General features: G+C 40.3%; 1 protein-coding gene across 4 annotated transcripts in view; it reads right to left on the bottom strand.

The window, feature by feature from the left end:
* NUBPL (nucleotide binding protein like) overlaps positions 1 to 12,838 on the bottom strand; it is a 115,308-nt gene that overhangs the window by 78,111 nt on the left and 24,359 nt on the right. For all 4 annotated transcript variants that reach the window (XM_029079165.1, XM_029079167.1, XM_029079166.2 and 1 more), the window contains one exon: positions 7,637 to 7,727. In XM_029079165.1, the coding sequence (XP_028934998.1) occupies positions 7,637 to 7,727 (91 nt within the window). The remainder of the gene's footprint in view (positions 1 to 7,636; positions 7,728 to 12,838) is intronic.

The raw sequence follows: 12,838 nt of genomic DNA, 5'->3' as shown, positions 1-12,838 counted from the left end.
CAGAAATCAAAGTTTCTTTAGCAGCCTTGCCTCAAGACTTGGGAATCTCTGAGTCTTCAAAACTGATAGCTCTAAATCAGATTCAGAGCTTGAGGAGTAGACTATTAGATTGGTGACAATAGCCAGAACACCTAACAGACCAAACCTTCAGGTGGCTCAAATGTATCTGGGAAAAATTTTGGAAACATGGATATTATATATGTGCACCCATACTTGGACATATTCAGCACTTCTTGATATCCAATAAACAACCGATTTATAAAGTGGCAACATGTACCCTGCAATCCTGGATGTTTAAGATGATGCTATTTGCCGTGATATCTCATCCAAGAGTACAGAAGCGGCTTTTGCACTGTGGGCAAAGAGGCAGCTACTTGTAATAATGTGCTTGCCCCATACTGTTTTCAAGATTACTTCTTGGTATCCTGATCTTTGTGTAGCCTCCTCTCAAAGAGAACAACGCTTTCTCCGGATTGTTGCCCTTGAAACTGGTCTGTCGGCTGCAGTAGCCTTCAGATATGTTAGTAAAAGTGCTCATGATTCTAGATGTAAACAGACCTCGCAATGAAAGGAAGTTTGGACATCACCACAGAGTCACAGACCTTGAAATTGGTGTGATGCTAGAAACTCCATTACTGACACGCTCTGCTTGTCCATCTCCCAAAAGCCATGATGGCCTTTTTCGTTCTATTTTCTATTTCCTTTTTTTATAGTATTTGTTAAGCATTTCCTGTGTACTAGGTACTATACTGTGTTGGGGTAGATATAAGCTAATCAGGTTGGACACAGTCCATGTCCCACATGGGGTTTGTAATCTCAATCCCCATTTTAGAGATGAGGGGACTGAGGCACAGAGAAGTTAAGGGACTCACCCAAGTTCACACAACAAACAAGTGGCAGAGCCAGGATTAGAACCACGGACCTTATTAATAATAATAATGTTGGTATTTGTTAAGCGCTTACTATGTGCCGAGCACTGTTCTAAGCGCTGGGGTAGACACAGGGGAATCAGGTTGTCCCACGTGGGGCTCACAGTCTTAATCCCCATTTTACAGATGAGGGAACTGAGGCACCGAGAAGTTAAGTGACTTGCCCAAAGTCACACAGCTGGCAAGTGGCAGAGCCGGGGTTCGAACCCATGACCTCTTCTGACTCCCAGGCCTGTGCGCTATCCACTGGACCATGCTGCTTGGTATTTCTTTGTCTATCCATGCATCATAGGATGGTGATCTACTAAGGCAGCGTAATTTGGGGAAATAAGTACTGAATTGATAAAAGTCTTTGGGGGTGTATGCGGCTTCCCACACACAGCATAAAACCTTAGTTTTCTTCACACATATTAACACAGAACTCTGCCAATTCTGTAAGGCAATTCAAAAGTACTAGCAGGTCTCCTCAAGTATCTGCGTCACAAGTGCAGCTATCAGCAAATAGCAATTCTTGAATGACCCTACCAAAGTCTTTGGATGGTGTTTACTCATATTGAGCTGTAAGTTTCCAGATAGATCAGAAGAGTATCTAACTCCAGCTTCTTAGACCCTTGTTTCATCCTAAAGAGGGGCAGCATAAGATAAGTGGGAAAGAACTGTACCTGCTACTCAACTTCACTTTACTACTACGGTGATGGGTGAGAGTCAGCAGAGTACCTTCAACTCTGACTCAACCAATGAAACTCTCCTGTAGTAGCCCAAGGATCTTGGTGAAATTTTCAGGGTATTCAAATTCTGCTTAGCACTTCCAAAAAAGAGATTTTTTTGTGTTATTAAGTGCTTTTGAAAAGCCTATGAGGTCTTATTGTCACCTTATCTCCTGTACCTGTATTATTATTACTACAAACAATAATAGTAATATACTATATTCATCTGACACCTTCCTTCCCGTGTGCTTTCACTTACATTACTCCTTTTTCTTATCATTTTTATCAATAGTATTGTGATGTGAATTCCCTGAATTCTTCTAGCCCACTGACTGATGATGAGCTGATTGACAAAGAAATGGAAAGTGAATCAAGAAGGGCATTATATACTTTGGAAATCGGCAGAAAGCATGTATAATAAATGTGACATCAAATTTCCAACCAGTGGAAGTGTTGGTGTCTAACCTCCTATCTAGATGAGTAGTGTTATCATGTCTAACTGTCACATAAATGTTAAACATAACCCTACTACAAACATCCCATCTGGCTACCTGAGCAATTTAATCTAGGATAATTAAGAGCCAAATTTAAAGACTTTAAAGCAATATAACATTATGATAATAATAATAATCGTGGTAGTTGATAAACACTTATACTGGGCCAAGCACTGTACAAAACATGGGGCTGGTACAAGTAAAGGGTAACATATCTATGTATATATATGTGCGCATATATATATTTGTATATATATTTACGTGTGTGTGTGTATAAACAAAACGTAGGAGTCAAAAGGAACTTGGGCAGCACAGGGACCTTGATAATTCTATCAACTTCAAATAGTGATCACAATGAAGAGCGTGAAAGATAATCAGATATATGCCATTTATATTTGAAAGGAAAGGGTGGGTATGATTTTCTCATTTTTCCATCTGAGAGAACTGAGGTGAATACATTAAGTGACTTCCTGAGGCTCAAAGAGAGTTGGGACTAAAACCCAAGTTTGCTCGATTCTAGCCCCTTGCTCTTTCCACAAGATCCCTCGGCCTCCATTGCATCATGACTCACAACACTAATCCTCCAAAAGGCCCAAATTTTCGGCTGTCCTTGGGCAGTGTGCTCTATGCTATCTTTTCCCAAAGAAAGGCAGATCATGACAAAAAAAGGCTAGCTCATGATCCCTGCTGAGAAAGCCTATCTACACCTTGAGTAAGCTTATCTATTCAGAGATGGCAAAAATCCACTCAACCTTAATTACCAGATCCAAGAAGTGTCCATGCTTTGTGAAATTTTCATAAGCAGTGGCATTTGTCTTTCTCTCCCTGTCTCTACTCTTCTCTTGAATGCTCATGGCAACTCTCTCTGCCCTGAGCCCTCAACTCTTAGGCTGTGTTTATCTCCCTGCCTCACTACCTGGCTTCAGTTAATATCTGCCCCTGTCCTCTCAACCCTCTACTCTCTCTACCATCCCTTCTTTGTGCCTCCTCTCATTTTCCCATCTCATTGTTTCCCACCTATGACTCAATTTTCCATTCCTGCTCCTCTCATCCTTTGCCTAACAGCCTCCCTCTTGTGCTCTCTCAGTTACATCCCATCCTCTTCCCTGATTTCTGCGTGGGATTCTTCCCTTGGGCTCTGCCCCTTTCGATGCTTTTTCAGCCTCTCCCTTTCTCTCTATTGGCCTGCTGTGTCCTCTACTCGCTGGCCTGTCTCTCTTTAGCTGCTTTCCCCTCTTTTCCTCTGCTCTCTGTTCTCACTAATGCTCATTCCCAGTGCCTTCTGACTGGGAAGACCATTTTGCTTTCCTGGGTGTGCTTTCCAATAAGGCTTTGACCGCAGGTATGGGGGCAGAGTCAAGGAGAGAAGGGGCAGGTCCAGCAGCTTACAATTTTGAGTGTTCTGACTCCTACACTTGTTTCAGAATGTATTCCAGTGAAGGCACAGGGGGAAGGCCATCGTTCCAATTTTATATAGTTTTTTGCTCAGTTTTTTTTCTTCAGCACACGTACCGCTGAGTTCCGCAAAATAAATGGCCCACATTTTCAAATTATCTCCTTCAACATGTTTGGCTAATTGAAAACCAACTACAATTATTTACACAAATCGTAAAGGCAGGGAAACAGCGCCTTTTTTAAAAGCAAGGAACTAATCGAGCTACAAGTATCAAGATAAAAACTACGTCTTCATTCAAAAACATATCCATCTCGGGCCAGTGAATGTGGAATAAACATTTATAAGAGAAAAGCACCAGATGCTTTCATAAGGATTGTGGTGTCTACATCCATACTAAATACAAACATCCTCACACAGCTGCTCGTGAATACTAAGAGGCTGGGGTCCTTAATATTTAGTTGCAAATCTTGCCCGGATTCAACAATGAGAGCAGTCTCATTATTTGTTAGTCTTTGGGTCAAGCATACAATACTTGTTCTCAAGCTGGGCAAGAGTTCACAGGAAATTCGAAAGAGACTTGCCAATGGACGTGCCTTTATTTCAAACAGCATCAACTGGAAGTCCATCACTTGCACCAAAACTCCGATCCCTAAAGCCCTGCTATAATTAGAGTTGGTTGGTATCCCTTAATCCACATTCATGGATCCCCAATGAAAAAGATTTTTCAGTACTAAGCTTCAGCCCTAACTTTAACTCAGTTGAACCTAAAAGAGATCATGGTAACCCAGGGGAGTGGGTTTGGAAGAAAGGAGAACACCTACTTTCCTTAAGGAAATAATGTATCAGCACAGAAAAGTACTAATTTCTGCATGCACATGATTTGGAATGAATTGCTGATTGCCCAGAGGTCTTTTCAGTTACACATACACATATACACACCCAGTGATTTTTGACCTGGGTTCCAGATTGCTAATGACTTCTAGAATGATCCCAAACAGGGCGTACTGGCATACTTGACAACCATATATGTGGTAGAAATGTTTTATGATTTAAGGCATAGATTTTGAACAACTCTGCCTCTTCTGCCCTTCTGCTAACATCACCTGAAAAATTATTCCTTCTCACCATCAAAATCTTAAGAGTCAGGGATTGTGGTCCAGTTTTCAGTGTTTTGTTAGAAAGAGAAGTGGTAGAATGGCCACACACCTCAGCCAGTCACTGACACACACTACAGCCTACTGAGAATTAAGCCCTAACTACCTTCAGTTCCCGCTGACATGGAGATGAGTAAATGACATGGAGATACTAATCTGACAACAGCAGCCAGATAGATGAGAACTGTGCCAGACACTAGGCTAAAAAAAAAAAAAGTGGAATTCAACACCTGTTTACCTTTCTACTTAGACTGTGAACCTTATGTTGGACAGGGACTGTGTCTAATCTGATTATCTTGCAACTACCTCAGTGCTTAGTACAGTGCTTGGCACACAGTATGAAAGGTGACAGCTCTTGATTCAGCTGTAAACATGTGCCTTTCATTACTTAGCTAGAAGCACAGAGAACCTGGTGATTTGGTGATGGCAGAGAAAACTATGGGTCCCTGGATGATATGGAATGGCCAACAAGCCGATAAATGAATCCTCATCTTAGTTACTTCATTTTCTGCCCCTGTATCTTTTTTTAAAAATAAAAAATATGCAACTAAAGTCAGTCCTTAACTGGGGTAGGATCATAGATCCTCTTTAGAAGGTCTTTCACTATAATACTCCAGGGTACTTGCAAGGTCTGAGCAGATCAGATACGACTGAAGTGGATTCTACCAACAACCAAACCCTCACAAACAGGAGTAGATGTATCACTGTGCCATCCCCAGCACTAAACACTAATTTTATTGCTGCCCCTTAATTTTTAAAAAGTGATCTATACAGTATTCTGTACCCCCATGGTCAGTTGTGACCTCCTTTACTCTTTAACTTTTATCGTCCCACCTTCCTTCCTTCCCTCACCATTGTCAAGAAGAACTAGTCACAACTCCAGGCCTTTTAATAGAAAGTTCCCCAAGCTTGGTGTCTTCCTCATATCCACTAAACTACTTTCCTCCCAAATGTCTCCAACCTCGCCTCAACCACAATGTCCTGCATTATATAGAAAACTTTACCCTTCTCCAAGCAAAAACCCCAAAATATACATTACTGGTCTAGGATCTAGAGGTCAAAGCTCACCAACATTTCAAAAAGCAATCATTTAAAAAAAAAATTAAAGTGATACTGAGTAAAAAATAAATAAGACCATAATGTGGAAGAACTGAAAACAAATCCTTCCAGCATTTAACTACCATTTTATGGACTGTGTCCAGTTCTGGGCTCGCCAGTGTAAGATGTAAGGAATTGGAAATTATTTCAAAGGAAGCAATTATGATGATTACAGGGTTGGAAAAGAGAAACCAAAAGAAAAAGGCTTCAAAAATGGAGTTTATTTAGTCAGCAGAGGAAAATTTGGGATGAATGAATAACCGTCTCTAAGTGCATGAAAGGTTATTACAGAGGATGGTGGCAAACTTCTTTCCAATTCAATGCTCAGAACAAGAGGAAATACATTTAAACTGCAGAAAGGTAAACTTCCTAATGCTGGTTTCCAGCTCCCCTGCTCTACATTCACAACATATTCGGCATCATATTAATGGGGGAGTTCCATATTTAACAATACAGTGTTTTCTTGGTTATTGTCAATGAAATTTAATGTCAGAGCAGTTTTTTTTTTATAATAAAGCAGAGAAACTAGGTCAAGCAACAGGGGCCGTGGCATTGCATGAAGAAAATGAGGACAATGAACAGTAAAGATACTATGATATTTCCAGGACCTTTCCAAATGTTTAACATCTCCGGCATCATTTTTGCTTTTTAAAAGCTGGATCCTCCAAGCAACGTGCACTCTGCGTCCAAGTTTCTTCTCTCAGTGGGCTCAATATTAGCTTGTTCAATGGCGAAACACTAAAAGCATTTTCTTCGGTACCGCTTTCCAAGATTTCTAGCACCTTATCTTTTTTTCCCAAGAAAGCCTATTTAGTGACAGCCAATTTGCAAACATCAGATATAAGATTACAACTCCAGTAAAACAAGGGGAAAGAAATTAAAGTTTGCTTCAAGTATTTAAGTTGGCAGAGGCTGAACAGAACTCCTTGTCAAAGGGCTCCATTCTGCCACCCTCCAGGACCACATACACCAGATTGTCACAGCACTTTCATCAGGGAGCAGACATAATGAGTCTATCATTTAAAGCATGCAAATTCATCATTCCTCCTTTGTGAAAGTTTGACATCTTTTGGCTCATGGAACACATTTGCAAACCAAGTGTGCATTCTACTCAGAGATGGAGAACAAAGACACTAAGGTAACTTGGCCATGTAACTTGCCTCGGCTTTCTCTTCTTGAAGCAAGCAAACGGCAAAAAAGTAGGTGTTTGCATTAAAAGGTTACCCGGGTCAGTTTTAATAATATAAGATCTTCCATTCCTTTTCATAATGCTGAAGAAAACCCTCACAGCTGTACAACGAATCCCTCTGCACTTAACGTAATAATCAACCCTTACAGCTAAACACACATATATTCTGTTTTAATAAATAAACTAAAAGAGATATCAGATTATCTCACTGGCCAACAATGTTCAATTAGTTCTCTTAATTTTCTGGGACAATAGCAATAATACTGCTACTATCTACCCAAATAGCTCAAAGGGTCTCGACACAGCAAACCTAACCACATTCTAGCCCATGCAAATGTAACACTAATTTGACAAATTCATATTCTAATTGCATTTAATTCAAATTATTGTGATTATCCTGAAAATTAAATTTCATTAATCAGATTTTCCATGATCAATTTCCTGAAAAATAAATTAATTCAGGAAGATGGAAGCAACAGACAAGAGGGAGTAAACCCCCCCCCCAGCCCCATCACATTACATAATTTGCAAACAAATAAGCATCTGAACACTCTAAAAAAAAAGTGTCATTAAGTACAGAATAAAAATCTGAAGGGAGAAAATGATTTCTCCCTCAGCTTTCAAAACACATTACCTGCTTTTGAAAAGATTCTGTAATTTCTTACTTACTCTCTGTTAATTCTGGGTTGCCTTTCAAATTCATCATCCTTGGAATGGAAGGACCATAAACATCCGCATCTAGCAAACCAACTGTTTTTGACTGTAGGAAGAGAGAAAAAATTGATTACAGAAGACATTTTATTATAAATTAAAACAGATTAATGCTAAATCTGACTGAACAAATGATAAAATTACTCCACATTTTTATCCTGTCTTTTCCCATGAAAATTTTGAAAGTCTTGCTAAATGGCCCATATTGAAGTGAAAAATGATATTCCTTTCTTTTAAACTATTTTTTCTAGGCAAATTTCTACAAAAATAATGGTTTATTTCAAAGATCCCCATTAATACCAGACAACACTGTCTTGTTAAAGTGTACTCAGCAACCAGACAGTAACACTAATATGTGAATAATTATATATATATGTAGAAAATGAAAGAAAAAGAGAGGGAGAGAGAGAAATGAATGAGCAAAAGCGCTGCCCTTCTAAACTATGTATGCAATAAGCAATCCAGTGGCAAACATGGAGTGGACTAGATTGCTGCATGTACATATTTTACGTATTTTCCACTACATATTTGCCACTAGCCAGTCCTGCTACTTTATGCACTGGCCTCCTAATAAGCTGATTTTTCCCAAGTCTCTGCTCAAGAACAGCAGTGCCTCTCCTGATTGTTGCCCCCGAAGCTGGTCTGCCTGCTGCTGGCCTCTCCCAACAGCTAAACACTTAGCCCAATGCTTTGCCCATAGCGAGTGCTCAAGAAATACCATTCATTAATTGCCATCCTACACTGCTGAGAATGGCCTTTACTGGTTGTTTTAAACTCTAGTTCTGCCCTCCCTGTTTGAGTGGGTCCCACTTAGGTTCACTGCACAGCTGTTCTGTGGGAATCCTGCTTTCATTCTTTCTGCCCAGGCATTGCAATAGGCACTGGGTCATCCTTGGAGGGCTGAGTGGGGACCCAAGGGCTAATCCAATTCTACCTCCAGCCTCTTTTTCTTAATTCTCTTACCTGGCCTGCTCTTTTAGCCACATCACCAGCTGTATTTCAAACATACACTTTTTCAGGAACATGTCAGGCTCTCCAGACCAATAAGGAAAAATGCAGAAAGTCCTACAAAACAGTATTTTCCTTATCTGAACTTCCAGCACATCAATATGTCCCCTCAATAAAAGGGAATTTGCCTCAACACAGCTGATGCTATCAACCTATGGTATTCCCCAGAAGACTCCTTCAAAATTAGCTTCAGAACTTCGACTTAATCAAACGCTCACTTATGTTTCAGTGGACTCAACTTGCAAAAGCTTATGAGGGACAGTGTCAAGAAATACCATATAAATAAGGACGTGGCCTGGAATTTAGAAGTGTAATTACAAAATGTGTAAGCGATGGACTGTTCCGGACAGCTAGGTACAGTTTTCACCTCATCTATTAGGTATTACTCTAAGACTTTCCAGAAGCAGATTAGTATTTTCTCACTTCTCCTGGGCCCTTTCCAGGAAGTTGCACGGGCATCAGACACAACTGGGTATTGGGAAGAGACTTACACAGGGAAGTCGGGGGGGCTTTCTTGGTTATCTGGACATCTGATATCCTGGAGCCATATCTTGTCTTTGGTCTCTGGCATTTCCAAGACCACTTCAGGAGTTCAGAAAGAGGTGGGGATACTTTTGAATAGTGATGCCCACCAAAAAAAAAGTAGAAGGGAAGGTTTCAGAACCAATGTTACTCAAACAATGGGTCATTTATTGATTATCTCCTCTGTTACACTGTAAACTACTTGAAGGCAGGTAGCATGTGTTTTTATTTTGATTTACTTCCCCAAGTGCTTAGCCCAGTGCTTCCTTCTGAACTCCATTCCCTGTGCGCGCGCAGAGAAGCAGCATGGCCTAGTGGCTAGAGCACAGGCCTGGGAATCAGGAGGTCATGGGTTCTAATCCTGGCTCCGCCACTTCTCTGCTGTATGACCTTGGGCAAGTCACTTCATTTCTCTGTGCCTCAGTTACTCCATCTGTAAAATGGGGATGAAGATTGTCAGTCTGATGTAGGACAGCGACTATATCCAACTGATTTGTTTGCATTCTCCCCAGCACTTACTACAGTGCCTGGTACACAGTAAGGGCTTAACAAATATCATAGTTCACCTGATCTCATTCTAAAAGAAACAGTTTGAGTGGGGGCTGACGATTCCCTCCCGAGTCTCTTCCTGGGCCTGATCTACAATAAACTGCGCTCCTTCGCAGTGGTCCTCTAGTATGCAGGTTGGCGGCCACTGCTGTAAACAAGCTGCTACATGATTAATCCAAGAATCCAGTAAGGATAACCTTTTGTGCCTTTGGGTATATTTTTAAGGAGTCGATGAGATGCTTGCTTACTAATAATTGGGTGTGGCAACTCTAGATGCTGTTTTGATGGGCTGGAGTAGCTGCTGAAACAGATTATAAGGCACGTATTAGGAATCTTTTCAAACTTCCCAAGTATACATTTTGTCGGAAAAGCAAAACACCACCGCAACTGTTGCTGGCTCCTTTGAATTCAAACCCCTAAAATGGGACCTTGATCTCTAAAATTCCAGCCTTCAGGCCAAAGGAGTGAAACAGGTATAATCACTCAAAATAATTCTGGTACCCCTTAGAGTTTTCACAGGGGGCTATACAGTCTAAAGATGAAAATCCAAAAGGCTAAATGAGATCTTGGTCTCTGATCTGTCTAGTTTTTTTGCTATCTGCTAGGCTGTGAATATGGAAAGAGAATTGAGAAAACAGAGTACAGGAAAGAGAGGGTACCTAAACACTTGGTTAGGTTTCTGGTGTCCCTGGGCTGCATATTTTATTGAAAAGCAATGACCATGATTTGTCAAAGCAGATTTTCAGTTCTTTTTAGGCACTTTTCATCTTTTATATTTTAAATAACTACTACTCCTTTACCAAAATTTAAAAAAATCAATATAAGATATGCTTGGTTGAAAATAATCATATTTGGAAATGCTGAGCTAGAAAGGGTTTGCTATAAATTGAACCACTGAGCACCCACCTTACAGTCAACTCACTTGTTTTGGTTTTTTTTTTAATTCATTCATTCAATCGTATTTATTGAGCATTTACTGTGTGCAGAGCACTATACTAAGTGCTTGGAATCTTCCAACATAAACCCTGTTTGCCCCAAGTTTCAAGTTATCGCTTATTTTATTATAGCTGCAATTTGGAACCATAATAAAAATAATAAAAAATTACTGAAGTTTACTTAGAACTTTTTCAGGATTGTTTTATTTCAGACTTGAAAAAATCAGTTTAAACTTAAAGGAAGCTATTTTCATGCAGCTGCAGTGATTATACTGCTCAAGTAGAGGCTTAATCGGAAGAGTTTAAGGCTTAATATAGATTTCTCTATTACTGTTATTGAGTACTGACCTTATTTGGTTCTAGACAGTGATTAAAGTAGACACTGTGTCTTCCCAATGCTCATATGATCCAAATAAGACAGGTGGGAGAATGTCATCCAATGATTTGTACTGCAATGTGATAGTTTGCATTTTTGAACAATTCTGTACTATTTAAAAAAAAAATCATGCTGAGTCATCCAGTGTTTCAGTGGTAATCTCAAGGTTAGGGAGAAGATAGTTTAAAATCAAGTGGAATAAGGAAATTTATTGACTTATGAGCTTCTGCCTCTAAAGCTTAAGTTGTCTGTGTTAGGTTTTTGTAAAAGAATCACTGTATTTTATAGGGAAATGATTTGTAGCTTCCTAAAAGTAATTGTTTCTGGTAAACACATGGCAACAGTAAATTCGAAACAATTACAATTAAAATAATTCAATTAATTCCCTCAACAATGCTAATGAACTAGTACAGCGATTCTGTGCACAGCCAAATTGCGTTATGGCTCATTCAAGGCCCCATTATAGCACTGTGTTCCTCTATTCTTCCCTTGCTTTCTATTCAGATCAGGCACTAAAAAGACATGTTAGTTAGTAATGGTATTTATTAAGCACTACTAGGCACTGGAGTAATGATACAGTAAACGGTGTCCTTGTTCACATGTGCAAAAAGCTCCGAAGGCCGGCTTCCATCTCAACTTGGTATGGCGGGCAGCAATGAGGTTGGCCTGGGATTCTGGTGGCAGTGGGGCCTAGGGAAAAGAATACTGGCCTGGGAATCAGAGGACCTGGGTTCTAACCCTGGCTCTGCCATGTACTTGCTCTACGATCTTGGGCAAGTCACTTCTCTGGGCCTCATTTCCCTCATCTGCAAAATGGGGATTCAATACCTGTTCTCCCTCCTACTTAAGAATGAGCCCCACATGGGGCCCGATTATGTTGTATCTATCCCAGCACGTAGTTCAGGGCTTGGTACAGAGTAAGCGCTTAACAAATGCCACAGTTATCGTTATTATTTTATTATTCTAATTATGATTTTTCTGCATCTTCTGGAGATCCAGTAGCAACGATACCCTGCAAGGGAAAAAGGCACCAAGTAAAGGCATGAGCCTATTCAGATGAAGCAGGGTCCTGAATCCAGTCGTATTGGAAGCTGTACGAACGTGAGTGAGCATGACAGGATGTCAGCGGGAGTGTGTACATGTCGAGGGTTTGAGAGCAGCAGCTGTAGCTTGCTTTCTGCCACAGGGAGCCTGGACAGGCAGCTTTCTTTTAAGCCAAGCCATGTGAAACAAGTATCAGCCATTTCAACATTCCACTTCATCTCAAATTAAGACAACTTGGTTGCATGATTAATTTTAGCATTTTTGAATGGTATTTTATAGTATGAACTTTCAGAATAACAAATCAGATGCTCTTGTGGACGACCAGTATAACGGGGACCTACCGGAGCAAAAAGTGAATAGCATCTCCTTTACCAACAAGCAGTGAACTAATATGCACAACTTCTTCTGTTCACTTCTAATGAAAATGCATGAATAAACATCCTCTGTGTGATTAGAAAAGCATAAAGAGAAGACAAGGCTCTGCCCTGTCCCAAAATAAGAACTCTAATCGTATAAACCAGGGGGTTTAGAGCCCAAGGTGTTCCACAAGAGAGATCTCTGTCCCTATTCTAAAAATAAAAAGGCAGAACAGAATACTGACAGTCACTTGCCAATCAAGAAAAATCACAGATGTTAACCCAGCAACCCCGATTTTTGTTCCCAAGATCTGTCACCTGGATCTCGACCAAAACAGCAGTAACAATTCCCAAAACAGAGACAGTGATG

The sequence above is a fragment of the Ornithorhynchus anatinus genome, chromosome 14 (assembly GCF_004115215.2).
Source record: "Ornithorhynchus anatinus isolate Pmale09 chromosome 14, mOrnAna1.pri.v4, whole genome shotgun sequence".
In the NCBI taxonomy this organism is placed as follows: Eukaryota; Metazoa; Chordata; class Mammalia; order Monotremata; family Ornithorhynchidae; genus Ornithorhynchus; species Ornithorhynchus anatinus.
This window is presented reverse-complemented; position numbering and strand designations above follow the sequence as displayed.